Below are 23,439 nucleotides of genomic sequence, written 5' to 3' on the forward strand. Positions count from 1 at the left end.
AGCGGTTCACAGCTCTTTTTCATTCCTCCCCACTCAAAGAAAAAAAAAAAAAAAAAAAGCCCCGAGCGTTTCTGTTTCCTGAGGGATGTAGAATATGTCAATCAGGAGAGAGGTGAAATCCCACAGAATGTGAAATCCCACATTTTGAAGGCATCTCACTAGCACACAGGTGCCAGGAGAGGCGTCTGGGGAGGGAGGGCAACTGCTAACAGAGAACCCGCATTAAAGCCCTCGTGTGCTGCTGTTTGGCTGCAGCAGTGCTAGCAGCCCGTGTTGTTCTTTTGGCAGAGGCAACTGCCCTTAAATCAGTTGGTTTGGCTCAATTTGTTAGGGAATAATAAAATTCAGTTGGTTGTGTTGCGTAATGTGGAGTTCCTTCAACCTGTTTCGGTATTAAAGTGCTTGATCTCGTGCAGCTCCTGGAGGGGGCATAGACGTGAAATTAAGTCACTGCAAACCCAACAGGAGCCTAAAAGAGGAGGATGAGGAGAGAAGTGTCCAGGAGGCAGGGAGAGGTCAGCAGATGGTCCCTGCTTCAGTGCCCCTGACTTGCAGAGGAAGGAAAGATGAAAACCACAGTATTATACACACTTGAAAAGTCCCAGGAGCCAACAGCTCCCATCTGCGGAGCAGCTTTCGTAAACACTGAGGATTTACCCACCAAACTCAAGTTTGGAGATGTGCCTGGATGTTTCCAAGGAATCTGAGGAAAGACGTTTCTGTTTCTGGACAACCAAAACTATCACATTTCCTGGCTAGAGTGAGGCTCTCTAAACTAGAAAATGTGCAAATATGTTTTACCATGAGTGGGCACATCCTAAACAAGGGTAATCAGAGAAACTCTTTTCAGCACTGCTCTATTTACATGTGTTACAGATTGAAAAGAAAAATCTTATCCCCAGTTGGCCTGGCGTATAACCATAAACGCCTTGGCTAAGTCCTCTTCCAGCTTTGGGAAGCGAGACCAAAGCACCTCTTGGCACCCTCTGCTTTATTCACCTGCCAGGTGTGTTGGAGGAGCGATGGGGGCAGCGCTGGATCAAGATGAACCTCCTTCTGTTGTTAAAAATGCCCATCCCTCCCTCCCTTGCTCCTCAGAGGGTGATGCTGCTATGGGGATCATTGTTCTGGGCTCACTAAACGGCTCCTGCTTGCTCACAGAGACCACCAAGCACCCAGCCCAGCTGCTCACAGCTGGCTCAGGAGGTCACACCTACAGCCAGCTTTCTGCTCCGAGTTAATGAAATGAGAGATGCTGTTAAGAGCCTCGTGCTGCTGCTCACCCCAGGGAGAGCAGAGGGAAGCCCAGGTGAAAGCAGGGAAAGTCTCCAACCCCACATAAACAGCCTCCCAAGGGACATTTCTGGCAGGGGAAAGCATCCTCCAGAGCCACGTTTGGACAGGGTCTCCCCTGGACAGTGGAGCAGCTGCCGATGTGAGCTGAGATTTCTGTCTCACAAACAGCTCCTTGAATTGCTCTTGGCATTGACTTTTTCTGTTCAGCTAATTAAAAATCTGTCTTTGAGTCATAAGCCCCCATTAGTAATAATTTGCTTTGCACTTCTCCAGTGATTTATGGCTGAGATATCAAAGTGCTTTAGAAACATTAATTAATCCTTCTAATACCCAGGGGACTGATCCGCTCTCCACAGTGCACTATTGGCGGAGTAAATGTAGGAGATCCCCGGGGCTTACTCCAACATGCAGGCAGGGAGATGGGCAGCATCTGACCCAGCGAGCTCATTTCAGCTGCCTGCCTGCCATCGGGGAGATGTGCAGGCAAAATAACAGCACTCAGCGTGCAGCCACAGCGAGCCCAAGGCACCTCCAGGCTCTCTGCCCTCCAGCAGCATCTCCTGCTGCTGCCTCCATCTGTCCGGGTGGGAAGGGGAGCTGTGGCACCCCAGAGCCCTGCGAGTGGCTGTGGCAGGGTCATTAATCAAAGCTGCTCTACTCCTGCTAATGGGATTGAGCTCACTGATGCATTCCCCTTGCTGCCCTGCCCGTTTCCCCATCCTCCCTCTTGTCCAAAATCTCTTTTTCCCTGCTTTGCAGTGCAGACCCAAGCTGTCTGCCAACAGCCCCACCAGCGATAAGGATGGTGACCTCCATGGCAAGTGCTGAGGCTTTCAGCCCTGTGAGCACCGGTGTGCCATTTGCCACCTGGCCTTGTCCCTGTGTGTCAAATGTCATCGCTGCAAGACTCCGGGGTGGAGCTGGCCATGGAGGGTGGTGCCAGAGGTGGGGAAAGGTATAAAGGTCCAGGTACGGGCTGCTGGAGGTGGGATCTCAGGGAGCCAGAGCTGTCCTGTTTCCCCTTTGCCGTCTCCAGTCAAGTATCACCTTGACCATGAAGGCAGTCGGTATTTTCCTGCTCCTCTTCCTGGCAATCTGCTTCTACCAAGGTGAGTGCAACATTTTGCTTCGGAGCTGGTTCTTCTCCTCGCTAAAGCCCCCACGTCTGCCACGTGGGGAGGCAGGGCTGGGAAGAGGCCAGCTGCTGCTGGGACTTTGCTCCAGGCCTGGGCAGGGAACAAGAGCACTCCCAGGGCATGCTGCAAAGGCCAACGGGCACCAAACCGGTGGTCTGCAAGCAAGCCTGATGGAAAGGCTCTAAAAGGATGTCTGGCTCCCAGAACAAACAGACCTGCTGGGCTGACACTTTTCCTTCAGGGCCGGAATGTGTCTGGGAGCTGGTGGTTTCTAGGAAAGTGCCGTTCTTTTAGAGGGAATAGGTGCTGTTCTTGTTTTAAAAAAAGCAAAGCCAAGACGACAGGAAACAGATCTATAGAAGGGAAAATGCAGATCTCGTTCCCAAAGTCAACATTTAAGCCAACTGTGTTTTCAAAATCCCATATGGTGCAGAGGGATGAGAACACGAGCTGTTGCTGCTCTTCAGGTCCCGCTCACCAGGGATTTCTGCATTAGGGGGGCTCATTCCCAATGCTTCTGAAGCAAGTCCTCCGTCATCCTATTTACTGTGCTGCAGTTGCCATTGCAGAGCAGTCTGAGCATAGAACATGGCTGCCTTTTAGAGGAGCTAAGCACGTAGCGAGACTCAGCTCCTGGGACTGGACTGGTGCTCATCCAAAGTAAAGTCCCTGAAACACCAAACGGTGCAGCTGTCAGGTCCTCAGCACCAAACGGTCCCACTGCAGCCCCAAAGCTATTGAGCCACACTGGCTGGTAATGTAGATGTTGCCTAAATCCTCTAAGTAAATGACTTCTGGATCTATAGGCAACCCAAGGTCTTCTAAGTACTGTTTTTTCATAGAAAAATTCAGGCTGTTTTTGAAAACACCCCCACCACATGTTCCAACCGTGCCATCCTAGCCATCAGTTCAGGGCCAGCATCTCCACGGAGAAGCCCACCACAGTCACAGCTCACTCCCACCAGCTTTGGTGTGAGACCTCAGGGTTCACTCATTTCTCCTTCTAGTAGAAACCCTTCAGGAGATCCTCTCCTTCAGCAACTTGCCTTTTGTTCTGCTGCCTTGTGGTGCAAAACCACTGACACCAGAAAAATCCCCCTAGATTCACTCCAGGAGCAGGGCAGCACCGGCAGGAGTTTCTCAGCTACCCACAAACAAGTTATAGGAGATAACAGCAGCCACCTTTGCTCCCTGGCAGCTGGAGCAAACATCATGGAAAGTTGTTAGACATGCATCTGGCCTTGGCAGGGAGTTGCACCATCATGGTCTTTCTGCCAGGGGGAAGAGGCAGACGCAGCAGGGACCCAGCAGCAAAACGGGAGATGATGGGAGGTATTTATTTGGTGGGCTTTTCAAAGCACAACGTAAAGATGTATGGTCCTCAGGCTGAAACATCTTTTGTGAAAGACGCCAGCCTGAGTGAAGAAGGGTGCTGAGGTGTCTTCTCTCTCTCTCCACATTTTCTCTAGGAGATGCTGAGCCAGACGGCGCTGCTGACCAAGGAACAGAGGTGAAGGCTCCCATTTCTGTGTAGCACGAGGGCATGCCCAGCTGAGGGGAGAGAGCACTGCCCCATGCACCTGGGAGCCACTCTTGCTAAATACAATGAATTAATGTGAGCTGCTGGGTTGGCAGCACATGTTGATGCCTGGGAAATGCCTTCCACCTGCTGTGCCACAGCAAAATCCCAGTGATGGTGTTGGTTTCCCACTGCACTTCCCCCACACTCAGTGGAGGAAAACTTAATACAGAGCTGAACATTGCTGTTACCTGCCAAGAAGATCTGAGCTCCCATTTCTCTACTTGTAATGTGACGGCAGGCATCCCTGTGGCCAAAGGCAATAAAAACTGGGGAGAACCTCATCAAACACTGCCCGTGGAGCATTACTTGCTCAGTATTGTCACTCCCATGGGAGTGCCAGGTGAAGTTCAGCTGGCCAAGGGATGGTGATGTGGTCCCAGTGTTTCTGAAAGTTCACAGCAGAGTGCTGAGCAAGCTGCAATGGGTTACCAAGATACACAAGACATGCACAACCCTGTGAATGCAAAGCTCTTTCGGTAAGCTGAAAGCATGTTTAATAATTTCAGCATTATCCCTTCCTGTCTCCAGGCAAACTGTGGCAACTACGACCTAAGGAAAGGCTGTACAAAGATCTTCGACCCCATCTGTGGCACGGATGATGTCCTATACAGCAACGAGTGCTTGCTGTGCAGCCAGAACCTGTGAGTATCGGGATGGACCTCCTGCAAAGTCCAAGCACCCCGCAGATGATGGTACCACATGTGCCTGGGATTTCCTAGAAAGCAAGCTGCTAGCACGCAGCTGGCTGGGGTGTGGGCAGCCAGCCCAGCACATCTGGCACTCATCTGGCCTCCTGCGGAGATGCTGCTCCTGCTGCTCCGAGCACGTGGGCTCCAGCTGTGTTATAGGGCCGTGGGGTGATCCTCACAGCACACATGCTGCAGCCCCATCTGCCCACACACGGAGACCACCCGGCCAAAATCTCCCCACACCTGCAGCAGCGATGGCTTCAGCTGCGCTGGCGGGTGTCCAGGAGCTCAGACAAATGGCAGAACCCCCAAAGTCTGTCCAGATCTAGCGCACAGGCAGGGAAATATATTTTTTCAGCTGAATATTTTTTTCAGCTGAGCTCAGACATGCGGTGGCTGAGGAAAAAACATGGCTTTTCACACCAGCAGTTTACAGCTGAGCTCTGCTTTCTGTCTTCTCCGCATATGAAAGGTTACAATTTGCTCTGGTTATTTTTAAGAAGCCTTTATTTAATCTGTGCTGGTGCCAGATTGCGCTGACAGCAGAAGGCCAGGTCCGATAGCTAGCGAAGTGTCTGGCAGGACTTACTTTATTTCATCTGGCTTGGGCCCTGGGTAATTCGGAGTGTATTTATACATTGTAAGTGCTCCATGTCAGACGAGCGAAGGAATTACCTCCAACTCGATGCTATTAGGTATTGGAAAATCCCTGTTGGGAAGACTGAGGCTTGTCTGTGGCCCAGTGCCCCAGTCTGTGGGGCTAAGGGAGCCTCACCCTTGACTTTCCCCGGTTGGAGGCAGGGTTTTGGGGCCATCATCACGCACTCATTTGCCACCCGCAGACATGCTTTTAACAGGAGCTCAAATTCCATCTTTTCTGTCCCTGGATGAGTAGAACTGTCGAGCCAAGTTCTACTCTTAGGAGCATTTCCTCCCAGCTAACCCTGCAGTAACAAGGAACAGAGTCCAGACCACCAAAGCAAAGAGCCTGGATGAGAACTGCTGCTCTGGCTAGCCCCTCTTTCCTTCACTGACCCAAGCCCCAACCCCATATCCTGCTCCTGCCCTGCTCTTTTGCACTGAAGGGCCGAAGAAGCAGCAGTTGGGCAGAGAGGTGCTGAGCAGGATCCCCTGACCGAAGGCGCCACAGTTAATGACCTGGCGCGGCGGTAATGACCATGCTGGAAGCCAGCAGCCCAGCACCAGCTGCCGGCTGCGCTGTGCAGCAGATGGGGGTGGGAGGTTCGTCAGACACAACATCGTTAGGGCTTTGGCCAGGAACCAGCAGCGGGGGAATGAGAGCGAGGAAGGCTTCGAAGCCCGGCACGCAGGGAGCAAAGCGGTGTTGAGGACGCTGCATGAATCCTCCCGGTGCTGAGCCTGGCTTCAAAGGGGATGGAGACCTCGGGAGTCAAGGGAGGAAAAGCATGGGGTGTGAAAAAGAGAGCTGGTGGTGGATCCACAGAGGGAAGGGAGCAGCTGGTGCTGGTGCTCACCCTGCTTTAACAATTAACAGTCCCCTCTCCTCCAAACTCCTGTTTGTGCAAGCTCCTGGCTCCTGGAAATACGCTGCCCCTCTGGCTCTAAGCACCAGGCTCTGCAGCTCCCCAGTAAAGATCCCAAGCAAAGAAGTTGTGGGGCTAGGAACAGCCATTCAGGGTGTGAAACCAGCCTGATGGCAGCTGGAGGGCTGCAAGGAGCCCGGGGATATCTACAGCGAGAGCAGCTGCCAGGTCTCTGTGCACCACTGCATCACCCACTGCCTGTGGTCATCCCACTGGCAGCAGCGTGCAAAATGCTTCTTTCCAAATTGCAAAATAGCTTGAAAATCACTTCACCAGCATTTCACTATGCACCTGAGAACCAGGTGGGTCTTTCCAAAGAGGACAACATCACGATTCCACGTGAAAATAGAACAATTTGGAGTAATTAGGTCCGCTACTGGGCAAAAATAATAGCAGCATTTTTTTGCAGGTTCCTTTTTAATATTTTCCTCACTTTTGATGCAGAAGCAGTCAGCAAAGGAAGTTGGGAGCAGACCCAAGCAAGACACAATGACAGGCATTTGTCTGCAAAAACCCCCACACAAAGTCGTAACCTTTATCATCCACAGCCAGGCAGGCATCAAAGGTGCCTAACATCTGTCCTTACAGCAAAAAGGTGAATTATTCTGCCAGGAGGCGGTAGGAAGTGCCAGCTCTTGAGCTTATTGGAATTAATTAACCTATGTCCATGGTAACCCTGAACTCCCTGTCAAAAATATGTGAGCTTACTTACAACAGTGTATAATGCTTAAATGATGACTTAAGCAGTATTTTCCTTTCTTTCTTCGTCCTCTGAACCAGACTCTGCTGTGTATCAGGCACCTGAAGGCATTTTTAACCTCTCTTCCAGGCAAAGACATACTAATGTGCGGATAAAGCACAGGGGAAAGTGCCAAAACCCGTCCCCACGCTCCAACCCCGCTCAAAACTAAAAGGTGCAACCGTGCTGGAGAAGATGGCACAAAGCTGTCCCCCACCTCTACAGACTCCTAATAAACTGGAAGAACTGCAGTGGCTTGCCCTGGGATTTCTCTCACACACACAGCACAGCCCTTCCCCTGACATTCAAAAAACCCTTCCTGTAAAATATGGTTTTGTTGTTGTTGTTTTGGGTTTTGGTGGTTTTTTTTTTGTTGTTTGTTTTGTTGTTGTTGTTGTTTTTCCTTTTTTTTTTCCTCTTCTTTTTTTTTTTTTTTTTTTTTTTTTTTTTTTTTTTCCTGTAACATCCACAAAAGCAAAAATTACTGCTGGAGCCCCAGGGAAAAGGCCAGGACATTCCCAAGGAGGGTCAGGCCATGGCATAACAAGTCTCCCTATTGCACCCAGACTTCTGTTTTCCCTTCCTAAACTTCCAGCAGAGGAGATTTTAGCATTCTCATGAATCTCATTGACGTTCACTAAGAACAAAGCACTAAATCCTGTGCTCCAAGACCTTTGCCACGAGCAAGGGTCCCAGAGGTCACCTCCACGCCAACCTCCCCCCCGCTTCCTCTGCACAGCACAGGACCGGCTCGAGCCTTGCCCTGCAGGTCACAACCACCCAACGCCCCTGAAAACCCAAAAAAGCTGCATTTTTTCTATCAAACCAAAAAAAAGAGGGGGTGGGCGGGGGTGGACTGTTTTTTTCCTCCGGCCTCGCTGAGCCTCGCACCCGCGGGAGGAGCTTTGGGCACTGGAGGCCGCTGTTGCTCCGCCGAGGAGCCGAGACCGGGGCAGCCCCGGGGGCGAGCGGCGAGACCCCGGTACCTGGAGGGAGGCAGGTCCGGAGGGGAGGAGGCTGTGGGGTGGAGGCCCGGCCTCGCTGCCTCCCCCCCAAAAAAAAAAAAATAAATCAACCGCAGCCCGACGAGGTGCCAGGAGCGAGGCGTGGGCTGGGGGTTGAAGCATCTCGGTGGCGGTCCCTCGAACCGTGCCGGTTTTGGGGAAATGGGACCGCTTGGTTCTAGTGGATCCTGAAGTTTGCTTCGGTTAGAAATAGCTGCCGGATTTCTTTTTGTGGTCCTTGGAGAAGTGGCTGATGCACAAAAAAGTGTGGGATCGAGCCGAGGGGAAGCTCCGGTGCTCACTCGAATTAAGCGATGAAAGCAGCTGAGGATGGGCAGGAGGGGGGCAATGCGGGCTCCCCTTCCCAGAGCTGCTGTGGTCAAGGGAGAGATGAAAAATGACTCCCCACGTAAAACTAATGCACTGAAGGTGGAAGCCCCAAATGGGTTTAGGAGTGCAAACTGCCCCGACGTCTTGGCACAAAGGGCGTCGTGGAAATGTGCCTCCTGCCGCTGGGGTATTTCCAATTCTGCTGCATCGTGAGAAACAAAGCAGGGTTTTTACCTGGAGGGGTCCCTGCAGCTGGGGCTGGCCAGAGGGGGGCTGAGCCTCCCCCTGCTCACTCGCTGTGCTTGGACTTTGTGGTGCAGCTAAATCCAACCTAGCTCCAGTCGTGTCCAAGCTGGTTCCTTCCACCCAGACTCTGCTGGAGAGGTTACAAAAAGGCCAGCACACACCAAGCAAAATATATTTCCTGTCTGTGGCTTTTCTTGGAAACATCACCCGGCATTAGCCAAGAGCAGCTCTTGATACAGTGAGGTGCCTCCTGAGCTTGCAAACCAAGGGTCATGGTAGTGAGATGGCTGAGCAGGGCTGCATCTCCCCAGGCACTGTTCTGTTGGGAAATAGGATTTCTGTTAAATGCCAGCCACTTCTGGGCAGCAAAATCCACGTCAGGCTTGAGATAACGGGAAGCAACAGTGGGTCAAGGGCCACCCAGCAGCTACCACACAGCACGGCACATCAGAAGGGTCTGGTTCTTGCCCGCTTTCCAGTTTTGGTCAAAATAAACCTTTGCCAGGGTTTGCTGTTGATGCAGGAGCTCTTCAAAGTGGGGTGGCATTCTGCTTAGTGTCTTCGAAGCAATCCTGGGAGCTGTCAAGCCTTAAGGAGGTGTCACAGAGTGACAAAAAACAGACAGCTGGGGACAGATGGCCCAGGACAGCATGTGCTGACCAAAAAAAAAAAAAAAAAAAAGGCAAAAAACAAAAAAATGAGGATTTTCTGCCAGCAAAAATTATGGTGAAATTCAGCTGACGGAAGCCCTCCCCACGTCACTTTCAATGATATCCCTGTCCAAGGGGGAGTATTTATTCCCACTGCTGATGGCATTTGACTTTATAACATCATCATAAACTTTGAGGTCAGGATTAGAAATGGACCAAGGAATTTTAATGATGTGCAAGGCTTCAGCTGAGAAGAAACTCTGGTATTTTGGTAGTTTCAAAATATTCCTGTTGCAAAGAGGCAACTGGCACCGCCTTTGCCCGCTGCAGCCTTCCCAGCCTTTCTCCAGTACGAAGGCTTCTATATTAACCAGTTTTCATCATCAGGTTTGTTTTTCTAGGCTGAAAATAAGCAGAGCCTCCCTTGGCCCTGCTGCAGCTGCCAGGACCACTTTCTACAGGGCATGTTCAGCTCCAGGTGACTTTTCCTTCTGGTGAGCTGAATTGAACCCAGTTTGGAGAGCTGGCGAGAGGAGCCTCCTCTTTGTTGAGACCCTTTGGGACCCCCCCACTGCAGGTGAAGGGCTCGGTGTGTGCTGGCAGCGCTGCGAGCCACCTCCAGGATCTGGCCTTTCACAGAGGGTGGTGTCCTCAGCACCCACCGTGGAGCAGAGGTTCGGAGTCTGTTCTGCTGCATGGGCTAGGTCTCACTACAGACCTACATAACTGCTTCAGCTGCTGCTCTTGTGACCACCTCAAGGAGAGATCTGGCAAGTACCAGCAGTTTTATGACACAGGGAAAGAGTTCCCAGCACTGCTGCTGGAGGTTGTACTGCCAAGCCTAAGGCTTGAGAAAGAAAAAACAAATCGGTCTCACCCCCACAGGAAACACTCATCTTAACTCTGCAAGGCAAAAGTCTCGCTCGAAGATGACGGAATGGATGGAAGGATGCTTTTAAACTGCAAATTTCCTCTCGTCTAAACCACAGCTACCTAGTGGAAAAGCTGTTCCTTAGTGGAAAAGCTGTTCCTTAGCGACTGTCTGGGAATGAGCTGGACGTGGTCCTGCGCAGCTACAGACAGGCTGTCCGTGGGGCTTTGGGGGTTGTGGCAGGACCATCACTGAGCAGAGTGGGCACTTCTCACCTGCAGGCCAGGAGCACGGTAATAGTCACAGACACAGAGCAAGGAGCAACAACGAGAGCTGCAGATTTGGAGCAGCAGCTTGGCTCCAGCTTTCGAGTGTCTGTGAGCTGTTAGAGTCAAGTCCAACGACAGTGATGGTTTGTAATAAGTCAGCAAACTTCCAGGAATCTGGAGTATCCCAAATGCTCTGCAGCTGGGTAGACGGCAAGACAGCTCAGCCAAGGGTTCTACACTCGTTTTCTGGCCTTCATCCTGCATCAGGCACGCTCTGCTCATAGCAAAGGGCAGCAGGGGCTGGAAGCACCAGCTCTGTGTGAGTCCTGGGCACAAAGCTGGATGCCTCGCACCATGCAGGCTGCCAGGGACCTCCCACCAGGAGCTCTGCTTCCTCCCAGCTGAGAAGCACAACCCTTGGGAAGCTCCCAGATCCCATCCTTCACCTGTACCAGAACAAGAACCCATCATTGTAGCAGGACTGGACTGCAGGCTTTTTCCAAAAAACTTAAGTGCATTACTCGATACGAGTGAATACCACAAACAGAAAATCACACGTGGTTTCTGGGGAAAGTCAGCTCCTTCCTGGCACATCCTGGCATGAAATCACGCAATGATCCACCCTCATACCTGCTTGGCGGGAGGGCTGGAAAGTTCTCCCTTGCTGGCAGATGGTGCTAATGCAGCCCAAAGCCACAAAGACATTAGGTCAGTGCGAGTGTCCAGCTTGAGAGTTGTAAATATCACTCTCAGGGACCAAGATCTGATGCATTAATCAGAGATCCCATACCAGCCCTATTTCCTGAACTTAGCATCCGTACTGGGGAAGGGAAACAACAGCTTTTGCTGGGAATGGGAGATGCTCCCAGTGGAGCACCATTCCCCACTGATGTCCTCCCAGGTGGTATTGAAGCCCAGGAGTATGATGCCAAGGGCCAGGTGCTGGCTGAAAAACAGGAGACAAGCAAGTGCACGCAGCAGCGAGATAGTACGAATGCCTGATGCAAAGCATGCTAGAACCAGCGGACCCAACCCCAACAAGGCACCAGACATAGCTTCAGCTCCATCACTGCGGTCACTGTTGAGCTGAAAGCATTTCTGGCTGCCCCAGCGCTCAGGCAGGCTGGGGATGCTGCAGTCACGATGCAGAGCATCTGCACCGGGGCTCAGCAGCTTTCCCCTGGCTGCAGATCTGAGCAGACGAAGGGTGGGACAGGGTGGGTCTGTCCCTGGCACACCGAGCAGGATGCTCTGGGGGACAGAGCCTGGATCCCTGCCTGGGAATGTGCAGACCAGACTGTGCTGACTTAAAGCAAGCCAAGCAAAAAGGGGCTGGGACACAGCCCCAAATTTCTGCCCTCTAACCCTTTCTCGGCCACTGTGCCCTGAGCTCCACAACCCAATTCAACAGCTGCTGCTAATTTTGGTGCTCAGAAGCAGACCCCGATGTTCCCGAGCTGGCTGGCTCAGAGCTGCTCACACAGCCACAGGGGTACTCCCTGACAGCACAAGGAAGATGAAGGTAGCAAGTAAACTGTAACAGAGTTCAAGGCCAGTCTTTCTCTGGAAAATCTGTTTGAAAGATTAAGGATCAAATGGCTCGGTCACATGGAGCATCCCATTGTTTCTGCTCCTTCTTAACACAGAGCCACAAATAGCCCCAAATCTTGGCAAAGTCCATTAGCTGTCTAGTTACAACTTAACTTCCCCGAAAGCTATTAGGAAAAATTATTCACCTCTGTATACGCAGGAGCAGACAAGCATCTTCCGGCTCCAGTTCTGGTAAATATCCCCCGCACCACTCCAACTCCTTTTAAAGATAATTCCTGCCCCAGAGGCAGCTACTTCACTGCTATGGCAAGTTCGTGCCTTCTTAGAGGCAAAGTGCAGGCTTTGGCCTAAATAGGGCATCGAGCCCAGGAAACGTATATTTAGAGCTGCACAGCTGAACTGCCACTCTCAGAAATAAAGCTAGGAGAGCGAGGCCTCCTGCAGGAACCAGTCCTGACAGCAGAAGTTTCCCATGCAAACAGCTCCTGTCAATGGGGCTGCGAGATGGTGCGCGCAGCTTCTTCCAGGAGCAGCCCAATTCACAGCTTTCAGGATCCGGAGGTTAATCTCAGTCCTCAGCTCTTACTTGCTCACGGAAAACACTATCCAGATGGCCCTCGGAAAGGCAAACAGAGGAAACGAGCTCCAGAACCGGGTCTTTGAGGATTGCAGCCGGAGGTTTTACATGCTGGAAATGGCACAGTTGCCATCTTGAGAGCTTAGAGGGCTTCCTCATCTGAAATCCTGACACACACACACATATAGCAGCATGTAATATATGTGTAATGGTCAGAAAGGCCCTAATTAAGTGGAAGATGAAAAACGGCACCATTTCAGCACTATGCTCAGGTAGTCCAGACAGCCTGCCGTGAGACACCAGTGGGGCCACTGTAAGAGCCTCCACACTTCATCTCTGCTGCTGCTGCTGAAAGCATTTGAGTTCGGGGAATCCTTTCCAGAAACTCCTTGACTCCCTGACCCTGAGAAATGAGCCAGAAACCAGTCTGGGATAGAAAGCAAACTGTTTTGTTTCAGCCAAGATAAATCTAGAGACGGAAAGGAACCTCGGAGGACGACTAAAAATATCCCTGCAAACTTGTACCCTGGCAGCGTGCCTAATTGGGCAGTGCCCACGTCGGGAGGAGATATTCGTGTGAAAACCTGACGCTGGGTGGCCAGGCTGCAGGTGGGAGCTCACCCGAACACCTGCCCCTGGGAAGGCAGGAGGGGAAACGCAAGGGGGAGCAGCAGCAGGAGGCACCTGCATGTAATTTTCTCAGCCTCTGATCGAGCATGCTGAAGAATAACTTGCCCATGTTGAGACAGGGTGTGAAAACCGCTTTGTCAATACATAGAAATTGTGAGGCTGTTGTGCCGGTCAGGGCAAGAGGTTTTATTTTGAGACCATCAAGGGAGACATAACTCTTTAGAAAAATCAATGAAATTTAAATGAGGACATAGAAATGGTTGTTTTAGCCCCAAAGGTCCATCTAGTCCTTTACTGTGCTGCCAGCACAGTATGTCCTTCATCAGGAGAACATAGTTGTGCATTTCCCAGGAGCACCGCGAACATGAGAAACATGAGGAGAGCCACATGAGGGACTGCCATCCGCCCGCCTCCTCCCAGCTCCAACATCTGACCTCAAAATTAGTTTTTTTTGTTTTGTTGTTGTTTTTTTTTTTTTACCTCTGCCAGCAGACATGAAGGTCTGGTGGCCTCAATTCAAGGTCTTGGGTAACACCTTGGTGGGTAGGTCCCAGGGGATCCCAGTCCCATCGGCGGAGCCAGACAGGAATCGGCTTGGCAAGGAGTTGCTGCCCGGCGGGGGGGTCACACCGCAGGCTGCACAGCTGGGTGCAGGAGAGCTTTCCTGTCCCCACGGAGCCATTTGCACCACGTCAGCTGGTCTGGAGGCCTCGGGCATGCTCTGCCACCCCTCCTGAACCCAGGCGTCAGCAAAATCCATCTGTGACTAGCCGAAGGGAAAACAGTGACGTCTCTGGTGTGCTTCTATTTACGAGAACCCTAATTAAATATCAAGAGACACTGTTTTTTTGTTCAGTTCTTACCAAGCCAACCCTCAGCCACCAAAGTCTGTGGTCTCAACTCGAGATTTCATCCCCCATTGCTGGCTCTGACCATGTCTGACTCTGTAGCTCTGGCATTGTGTCCTTCCAAAACGCTACCGCCAGCTGTTCCATCTCCCTAATATCAAGGTAATAACCATAAATTAATGCACAATTAGAAAATAAAGCTTGGAGGAGCCTGAGGAGGTCATAGTATAACCAATGGCTTCAGATAATTTTCCATTTTCTTTCAAAAGCAAAAACCATTTCCCCATGTCTGTCTTTCTGGTTTGGCTTATGTTCACAACATCTTCTCTTGGCCATAAGAGATGGAGAGGAAAAAGCTTTTTCTTCCTCCTCCCTGTAGCTTTTTACACATGTGAAGAGCTTTACACTCCTGTTTAGCCTCAATCTTCAGTAAACATTTTTTTTCCTTCCATCTCTTCTGCTAGGCTGGATTTTCTCTCCCTCTCCCTACTCCCACCCTTGTCCTCTGCTCTTAACCCTAATCCAAACCTGAAACCCACTGCCAAATCTTATGGCCTTCTCATAGGAAGCTTTGACCTGGAAAGACCACACACAGTTCAGGGTGGTTCTTTGGTATTTGTGTTTCAATGACACACCACACAGCACTGTCCATTTCACCTCTACAGCTCCCAAAGCCCACCAAATTGCTCTCACTCACAACCGCTCCTTTCACATCCCAAAAGCCCACAGAGCTCCCCAAAGCCTCATACCAAGCCCTGCTGACTTCTGGCTCTTCCAGCTCCCACGTGCACCTCGACTTGAAGGCTGACGATGCCTCTCTCTGAGAAAGGCAAAAGGATCTGTTTGCCCTCCTGCTCCCTAGCTGCTGTCCTCACGCCAGCGCAGGTCTGGGATGTCACCAGCTGTAACATGATCCTGCACTTCTCATGTCTGTAAATATTTTCTAAACATTTTTTTTTTTCATCTGAAGAATCTTAAAAACTAGGCCAAAAAGAACAACTGGGCTATTTAAGAATCAGATTTGCCTTTGGCTTTTTTGATCAAGAATGCTTTTAAATAGGCTCAGCTGTCAACACAGGGACTGACTTCATAATAAATGCCTGACATTTCAGTCATTATTCTTCAGAGTTGTTATACTTCCCCCAGTGTCTGCGTGCTTACTTAAAGATTCACCAATGCTGGTGTTTCCATTACAGGCCCAGGCTACTGCGAAAGGAATTAAACTCTTTGTAAACAGCCAGCAGCCTCCGTCCAGCCAGCCCTTGGGGGTCAGATGGCAACGGGTGCAGAGCAGGCGAGGACGCCTGGGAGGGTAGCGCCGGGGTCAGCACTGCTTTGCGGGAGGCAGAAGCGACCAGCGGCTTTGCTCATGCACAGACGATGGCTTCTGCACTTCTGCAGAGTCTCGTGCCACTGCAGGGCTGTTTATTTCATCCTCCCTCTTTGGCTAAGCAAGCAAACCTGCTCTGCAGAGAAACTGCCACTCAAGAAGTCATCAGCTGGGTTTTAGCAGCGCTGGCCAAGGCTCCTGCAATGTCACAGCAGAGGTGGGGGACAGCAGGAGGGGACAGCCACGGCCTGTGCATTGCACGTTGGGAGGTCACCACACGTGGAAACGGAAAGACGATGCTAGGCCATCAAGCACGCAGTAAATGCTCAGGTTCTTAAACTTTACTCTCATGCTAGCTCAATGCGCTCTATGTTTAGGGGATTTTTTTCTTTTTATGGAGCATGTGGCAGCCTAATTACAGTCATTACATTGCCTCAAACTATTTAAAAGAAGTTGCTACATATAATTACGTGCGTGTAAGTGAGAATAATGCCATGGCAAACACCACGGCACTCGCACACGCTGGAGCAAGCTGTCCACAATTCCCCAGCACAGAGCCGAAAGGGTGACGGTTGCAGCCTGCTTGCAGGCCAAAGTGCATTTCCAGAAGCTATATCAGGTCAGTTGTCCATTGCCTCCATCCCACAATAGATGTCACGACCTGTGTACGCATTGTTTGCTATATTTAGCAAAACTGGAACTCTTCCTGCAGCGTAATTTTAGCGGGTAACCATCCCCCCAAAGCCACGCAGGCCGACTTCCAGCAGCCCCTCAGCATGCACATTGTTCATTCAAGAGATGCCGAAGAGCTAAATTCCTGGAAGTGTTTATTACGATTGGCTGCTCTCACCGATTTCACAACAGGCTCCCACCTTTTCTAATGAAAATGAAATTAAATCCCACGCTGGCACGGCTCGCACCCGGCTGCTCCCTGGGGGAGCCCACGGGGCTGGCAGCACACAGCGGCACAGAACACGTTTTCCCTGGGTCAGCTCGTCACAACCACTTTGCGGTAACTTCAGCTTGCTTATTTGGCTGCTGGAGATGGGAAAGCAGCAGGGAAAGGTCTGCGTGCCCTGCAGACGTCGTGGCCCTGCCACGCACACGAGGGGCATGAGGTTCCTGGGGAGGACGCAAGGGTAAGGATGGCTGCATGCTCAGCCCAAGGTAACTCAGGAAAACTCCATCCTCTTCGCGCTGGGACCAAGATGGTTTTCCTTCTGAGACTGACTTAAAGAATGAGCTCAAATACTATTTTCATGGCCACGAGCACTGTCCCATTGGTTTCCCACTCCACTCCTCCATCTATTCAACAAACCGCAGCAGGGACTCGCTGCCTCCGCAGCCGCTTTGCTGCTGCATGCCCTGCTGAAGGAGTACGCTGCTTTGTTATGCAAAAGAGTACAAAGAGTCCCTTCCGTGCAGCAGCAAGCAACACAAACATTTCCTAAATGAGACCAGCCAAGCCCAGAGGCAGATACTGGTTCGATCTATAGGGAGACCAGAATTATTCCACTGCACGCTTGGCTGCCAGGAGGAGTTTTGCAAATGCTTTAATGAAGTCTGGACTGCACCAAGGCAAGGATGTCAAATTAATTCTTGATGATCTCCAGTACAAAAGGAGCTCTTCATCTATCTTTCCATCCAAGTTTCTTGTTTTGGTTCTTTTCTCTTTAGGAATTAAGTAAGCAATTAGGTAGAGAGAAGTAAAACTAGCAGAAAGCGCGGGAGAGAAAACACCTCCAGCAGAGCGATGGAAGCTGAGAGCGACGGCCATACGGAGGCTGCTGCCCTGCACAACCACGACTCCCAGGGCACAGTTTGGTCAATTAGAGCCTTACCAGCAGCAGACTGACTTAGCAAAAGCACATAAACCAGCTGGCCCTGAAATTTATTTTCCTTGTCTACCCTTTGCTGACAAACACGAGCCATTTTCATATAGCCCTGGGAAAGCTCTTGCTCTGCAAGTCATTAGTTTATGCAATTATGGCTTTCTCTGTTGAACGTCATATGTGCAATGCCCATTGCTGGGGATAGGAAAGTGCCTTCCATTACCAGAAGAGGCAAGCAGACATGCCACACTTGCTGGAACAGGAGATATTCATGTCCTGTCACTGGCAGGATGCTCCCAGCCAGCCAGCAGCTGCCTCTGGCTGTCTTCTTCTCTAGGGCTTGCCGTGGGACTGCAAGTGAGAAACAGGGTGCTGCTGAAGAAAGCTGCTTGCGCCATACAGCCACACACCTGGCAGCTGTGAACAGCACCTTAGCTCCAGCAGCCCAGCCCTCACAGAGCTGCCCTGGCACAGAGCAGGTCCTGCATTTCTGGGGACCTCAGCAGCCCAGGCTGGATTATAAGGGGAAGTGTGTTTCTGATCCCTTAGGCGGATCCAAAGCAACAGCTTTGGATGAAAACGCTGACTGCAAACCAGGACAAAGGTCCTGCTGCAGAAAAACCCAAAATCAACCAAGCAAGTAATCGACAAATAAAAGCACAGAGGCCAGCTCTTTGGGACAGTGGTTTTGTAACTCAGGGGTTGGGCAGGTGAGATGTGGTCGGACCACAGGCTCGGAGCATGGGGCCAGGTCTTCCCCTCATGCTGGGCACTGAGCAGGGAAAGCTCAAGCCCAGCAGCCAAGGAAGGGCTGAGCAGATACAGCTGCTTTCAGAGCTTCACCTGGTGCAGCCACTGGTACCCAGCACCAGCCTGTTCCTCAGGGGCACATCCTGCCCGGGCCATGCCCCTTTTCTTCTCATTTAGCAGTCAGTATACCACAAAACAGGTAGAAGTCTCCCTGCTCCAAGTGACTCAAATGAGCTGTGCCTAATAGACCGTCCATCTCTTTGCCATTTGTTTTGGCATCTTTGACTGTTTTAAATCCTGCTTAGAGCTGTGTAACAACCGAGATTACACCAGTCACAACTGCCACACAAACATCTCTATTACTACCTGTTCACTGGAAACATGATTTTTTTTTTTTCCTCCCCTCTTTTCCCTTTGCTAATGCAACACTGACAGCAAATTGCACCGAGGCAGGAGGGCAGGGTGTGACGATAATTATGTTGTCCCAGCCCGAGGTACGACACCAATATCGCCTGCTGGTGCGAGGCATGGTGGAAACCTGCGCAGGCTTGCAGCGCTCAGGCATACTGAGCAGGATCCGCAGGTGCCTGGTTTAATAGCTCACTCTCAGCACCGCCATCCAATTCTCCTCCAAATAATCAGACAGGCTTGGCTGGTGCCAGGCAAAACAGACAGCGACCTCTAACACCAGCCCCTGCTGAGAGCAGCTCGGCAAGGACGCAGCCGTCACACGTGCGCACGGGGTCCGAGTGACATAGCGAAGCTTCCAAAGGGATTTTGACAAGGTGACATCTAAACGGCGGCTGAAAATTCATCCAAGCTGCCTCGCCTGGTTGCTGCCAGTGTCTGGTGGTTTCCAGTCTCCTGGAAGCACATATTTCCAAAAAGGGCATGGAAAGTTTTGAAGATGTAAGATTTAGGGCCACAATTTGTGTCAGTTATTTGACCTGTCAGCAAAGGCATCTCCTTCCAGAAGTCCCTCTGCCTGCTTTGCATATCCCTTCCCAGAAACTTCCCTGCTGCACATATTTACATGGGAAAAATTGTTTTGTGAAATTGAATTTTTATATAGAAATGCTTCAAGTCTGGTGCTTTCCCCCCCCCCCCCGAAATTTCTGATAATCTTCTCTGGATATTTGCCTGTAAAAATGGGTTTTCCCCATCATTTCTACGTTTCAGAGTTGTTCTGCCATGTATTTCACCAATCCGATAAATTAAAAGATTTTATAGTTCTACATAAGAACAAAAAAATCCAGATTTCTTTTAAAAGGAAGCTGTTCCTTGGAATCAGCCAGAAGCATCCAGGATTTCCTCCTCCAGAATTTCATAAGAAATATTAAAGGGTGGCATTTCCTGTCCTTTTTATTCCCCCCACCACCACCACCAGAAACACGCTGACATCCCCAGCCTCCTACAGGAAGGTGCCCCAGCTCCTCCACTGCTCTGCCATAACGCAGTCCTCAAGCTGCTCTTTCTGCATGCCCCAGGGCACTTCTGAGAGCATTTGCCCTACACATGTAGGACAGCTTTGGGGGCACTCCATGCACAGCATTTCTCAATTCACCGCTTACATAAAAGGCAGCAGAATGATGGGATGACCCCCAAAACTGTTCCCACGGTCCTTACTTGCATGCAGTGCTGCAGAGCATTTGTGCAGCAGAGTATTTGTGCAGCTTGCCCTTGTTTGCATTTTAAGAGCCTCCAAACCCTAGCTGCGAGGAAAAACAGATGTTGCAAATACACACCCAAATTGCACAGCATGGGATGCCCTGCCAGATCTCCCAAACCTCTCGGGACACCTGAAAGGGGAAGGCTGGAGCAAGCAGGCTCCTTGGTATCTTGCTGCTGTGCAAGGAACCAGGTGAAGGACCACCCTAAAGCCGCCAAAGAACAAGTGACCCTAAAGCAGGAGATCTCCAAGTCCTGAAAAATGAAGGCAGAAGGGCTCAGGACACCCCTGCTGCTTTTCCTGCAGCAAAGAGCTGAGCAGAACAGCTCTGGAGGGAGAGGGAAACACAGGCTGACTTGCAGTGCCCCTGTGCAGGGACAAAGCCAGACAACATCCATCCAGAAGGCTGCCGACACCCTGTGTTGGCATCCCCACACTATCCAGCCCTGCAGCCTGCCAAACAGCTACAGATTCCAGGGAAGCAGGAGATGTACCTGGGCATGGCGAGGAGCAGAGCGTTGTTCAGCTCCCAGATTGCACCACAGCACCTGGCCCAGAGCACGCACCACACTGGTTTTCCAGGAACACACACACTGAGCTCCAAAGTCCCCCAAAACAATCACATAAGGTCCGTGCACACCAATAGCTCTGCCTTCGCTGACAGAACAAGTCCAGACCTCGGAAGCCAACATGAGGCTTACAGCACACCCAGGGCTCTTTTCTTCTCGATATTCACTTTAAAAAAGCTCCATCCTTTGCGTGTACCAACTTGCCTGCATGGCTCTGTATTTTCTTCACCTGCAGTCAGCACAGCAACTCTATCAACTGTGCTCCCAGCAGTTTGTTTGGTGAGAAATACAGAAGGAAGCATTTTTGCCTCCAGCCTCGTACGGTGCTAGCCACCTTCTTGTTTTCACAGCAGCCACAGCACAAGGCTGGAGTATTTTAGACCCCTCCATGCACACGTGCAGTCATTCCCTGCATGGGTAGCAGCTGGGTGTAGGAAACCAGCAGCGAGCTCCACGCCTCTCTCCAGTCCCTTTGGGCAGCAAGGCTCCCAGAAAGTGCAATGAGCCCTCACCAAGTTCCCAGATACATCCAGGGATCAGATGCCTGGTGCATGACATTTGATGAGTTCCACACAACTCTTGCTTAAGCGCAGCCACCTCCCAGTGGCTGGGAGGGGATACTGGGAACTGCGAGAGCTCAGCTCCCCTGTGGTCAGCAGCACCGTCACCAGCACCGTCACCAGCACAAAACGTGTTGGCAGATTTCAAGGAATGTTTTTCCCTCGAGTCCCAAAGACAGAATGTGAGGAATTTGGCTTTTCTTTCAAAACTTAAGCAACCTTGATGCTCCTAGGCCTGCTGTTGTAGAAAAATGCTTATCCCACGGTAGTCCTAGGTCTGGTTACATCCCTGCCCAACTGGATGGGCAGCTGTCCTTCTCTTTGAGACCTAGAGAAACACGCACATCATTTGAAATCACTGACATCCCAGGGAGATGCTGAAGCTAAAATAACACCAGGCACTCACAGCCAGCCCACCTTGCATGGACTGCAGCACCAGTCCTGCCCTGAGCCATCACTGCCTGCCCCCGTGCTCTGCACGCACCAGTACGTGGGCTCAGCCCTGGGGCTGCTCAGACTAACAGCATCTCTTAGGGAAACAGAGCCAGAAGAGGTTCCCCAGCCCACCTTCCTCACCTCCAGCACTATCAAGACTTCAGCTCAACCAGCAGCCCTGCAGCCTCCCACCTGCATCCCGCTGCAGGTTATTACCTGCAAGGCCACCAGGTGCTCCCCTCCTCCTCTGCCATCTCCATCCCTAGTACATGCCTAAAAACACAGCAGAAAATGCCATGGCCCATGCTGAAGGGATTATTTTCTCTCTGCTCCTGTCCCAGCCATTACCCACGGGGAGATGGGGTCCCTCGGCCCCACACCACACAAAGTCCAGGTTCTGCCGTCACTGCCCAGGGCTGTAGGAGGGACAGGGTTTATTTCATTTCCCATCAGGTGTTTGGGTTGTTTGTGATGGGGAGGATTTTTTTTTTTTCTCCCCATAAGAGGTTTCAATGAAGGCCTGTCTCAAAAAGCCATCACTACCACAAGAATTCAGCCTGCTCTTTGCTTTGATCTCTAAGAAGGAAACAAGATCTGCTAACACAATCATGTTTACTTGCTTTTAGGTCCACAGAAGCGGAGGACATATGCCTGCACACAATGCCAGCACTACACAAGAGCCATTTCCAAGTCATCTGCTCGGGTGTTTTTTCCCCAAAGTATGCGTGGCTTGATTTTTTTTTTTTTTTTTGTGGGGGTTTGAAGCAAAGAGGCTTTCAAAATATGCCCATGCATCCCCACGGAGAGAGGTTGCACAGTGGGTTGTTCAGCTGCGTTATAGGAACCGTACTCCAAAGTGTAGGAGAAGAGCCAGAATTAGGCTCCTCAACCCAAGGAACAGCAGAACCCCACAGTTTTGCTGCCTCGATCTCTGCGAAGGCTTCACAACCCACCTCACTACAGCACAGCCAACAGCGTTTTCCACAGTGCTGCAGGAGCCTGCTTACACACAGGAAAAAAAGGCATCTTTAAGCAGAGGATCTGGACAAGAAATGCAGCACACGAATCTCAGAGGCAAGGGCTGGAGGGCAGCTGGTGGCACATTTTGGGGGATGTGACCTCAGACCTGGGGCAGGGGGATCCCAGGGCTCCTGTGCCCAGGCCCCACAGCTGCGGGTGGATGGGGAATAGGTGGTGGGTGGTGGTGGGCCCCAAACACCCCCCTCTGCAGGCATCCTCCGTGCCTTCAGGGCCAGCATCCTCAGCACAAAGAAAGCAGCTTAAAAATCTTGTGTGTCACAAGGCAGCTTAAAGTCTCGATGTGCAAGTCCCTACTCAAGGTTAAAAAAAAAAAAAAAGGCATAAAAATCTACAACAACAAAGCAAGCTACAACAAAGCTTTCTCTTTAAGGTGAACTCCTTCTTCAAACCCTTTTATCACAGTTTCTTTCAGCCAAGGAGGGGGGTAGATTGCATGACTTTAAGGACACAACTTGACGGTTTTCTCGCAGCCAGGAAAGGTCCCAGCAGCAAGGGTGAATTGCTCTTCAAAGCTGCATTTCCATTCTACCTCTAGCCTGTCAACTTCCCCAACTATGCTTATTCCCAGCACCCCAGCACCAAGATGAACATCTCACCTGCACCTCAACTCAGTCCAGGCAGAAGCAGATGGCTGGCCTGAGAAATTCCCCCCTGACCCACTAGGAAAAAATAAATAAAAATAAAATAAATAAAATAAATAAATGCAGCTGGGATTCTCAACTGTCTCCCCAAGTAGCATTAATCCACCTCACCTTCCTCAGCTCCACCAGGAAATAGCTGCAAGGAAGAGGCGGAGGAGGAAGGAGAACCACTTAGGAAGCATCAGCTGCAGTCTAATTAGAGCTATTAGCAAGCTTTTAGTGGTGTATATTAGCCCTTCCTAACATTGCTGAATGAAGCAATCCTGACATCAGCCTTCTGGCTTGAAAAGCTGTGCTCCAGCTCAAGGAAGGGAAGCGTCTGGAAAGGTCAGGTTGGTTATAATCACAGCTGCAGCCCTGCTAGCCGTCTCTGAGCTTGTTTTGAGTTTATGGAAACCAGTCCCAGATAGGGGGACACGCTCTGCGTGGGACTGGAAGCAGATCAAGCAGTCAGAGCAGGACCTGAGAGTCCCTCCCTATGGACTGTGCCCCTCTGAGCCGCAGCTTCAGCATCTTTTACTCATTGTGAGTTGATGGCTTCACATTGCCTTCAATTTTCTGAGAGCCTGAAGCTGCAGGGAAGGGGGAGTTTTGCTCCCAGCTGCACGGCAGGAAACCATGCCACCATC

The 23,439-nt window shown here is 51.0% G+C and overlaps 1 protein-coding gene and 1 long non-coding RNA gene across 2 annotated transcripts; one reads left to right on the plus strand and one right to left on the minus strand.

Moving 5' to 3' along the window:
- Positions 1 to 2,274: 2,274 nt before the first annotated feature.
- On the plus strand, positions 2,275 to 7,258 carry LOC119718349 (pancreatic secretory trypsin inhibitor-like). The gene is made up of 4 exons (XM_038186448.2): positions 2,275 to 2,405; positions 3,902 to 3,942; positions 4,543 to 4,655; positions 7,098 to 7,258. The coding sequence occupies exons 1-4, from the start codon at positions 2,351 to 2,353 to the stop codon at positions 7,177 to 7,179; spliced, it is 291 nt and encodes a 96-aa protein (XP_038042376.1). The 5' UTR covers positions 2,275 to 2,350; the 3' UTR covers positions 7,180 to 7,258.
- Positions 7,259 to 13,586: 6,328 nt separating this feature from the next.
- Positions 13,587 to 23,111, minus strand: LOC110354183 (uncharacterized). The gene is made up of 3 exons (XR_003500594.3): positions 22,922 to 23,111; positions 22,766 to 22,828; positions 13,587 to 13,954 (listed from the first exon to the last, which is right to left on the minus strand). It is a non-coding gene; the product is annotated as an uncharacterized lncRNA (long non-coding RNA).
- Between the last annotated feature and the right edge of the window lie 328 nt (positions 23,112 to 23,439).

The sequence above is a fragment of the Anas platyrhynchos genome, chromosome 14 (genome assembly GCF_047663525.1).
Source record: "Anas platyrhynchos isolate ZD024472 breed Pekin duck chromosome 14, IASCAAS_PekinDuck_T2T, whole genome shotgun sequence".
Classification (NCBI taxonomy): domain Eukaryota; kingdom Metazoa; phylum Chordata; class Aves; order Anseriformes; family Anatidae; genus Anas; species Anas platyrhynchos.

What these genes read in the sequence shown, in the direction of transcription:
- LOC119718349 (XM_038186448.2), top strand. Translation starts at nt 2,351, where the DNA reads ATGAAGGCAGTCGGTATTTTCCTGCTCCTCTTCCTGGCAATCTGCTTC. An exon ending in GGCAATCTGCTTCTACCAAG is followed by an intron (nt 2,406 to 3,901) that starts GTGAGTGCAACA and finishes CATTTTCTCTAG; the next exon opens with GAGATGCTGAGCCAGACGGC. An exon ending in TTGCTGTGCAGCCAGAACCT is followed by an intron (nt 4,656 to 7,097) that starts GTGAGTATCGGG and finishes CCTCTCTTCCAG; the next exon opens with GCAAAGACATACTAATGTGC.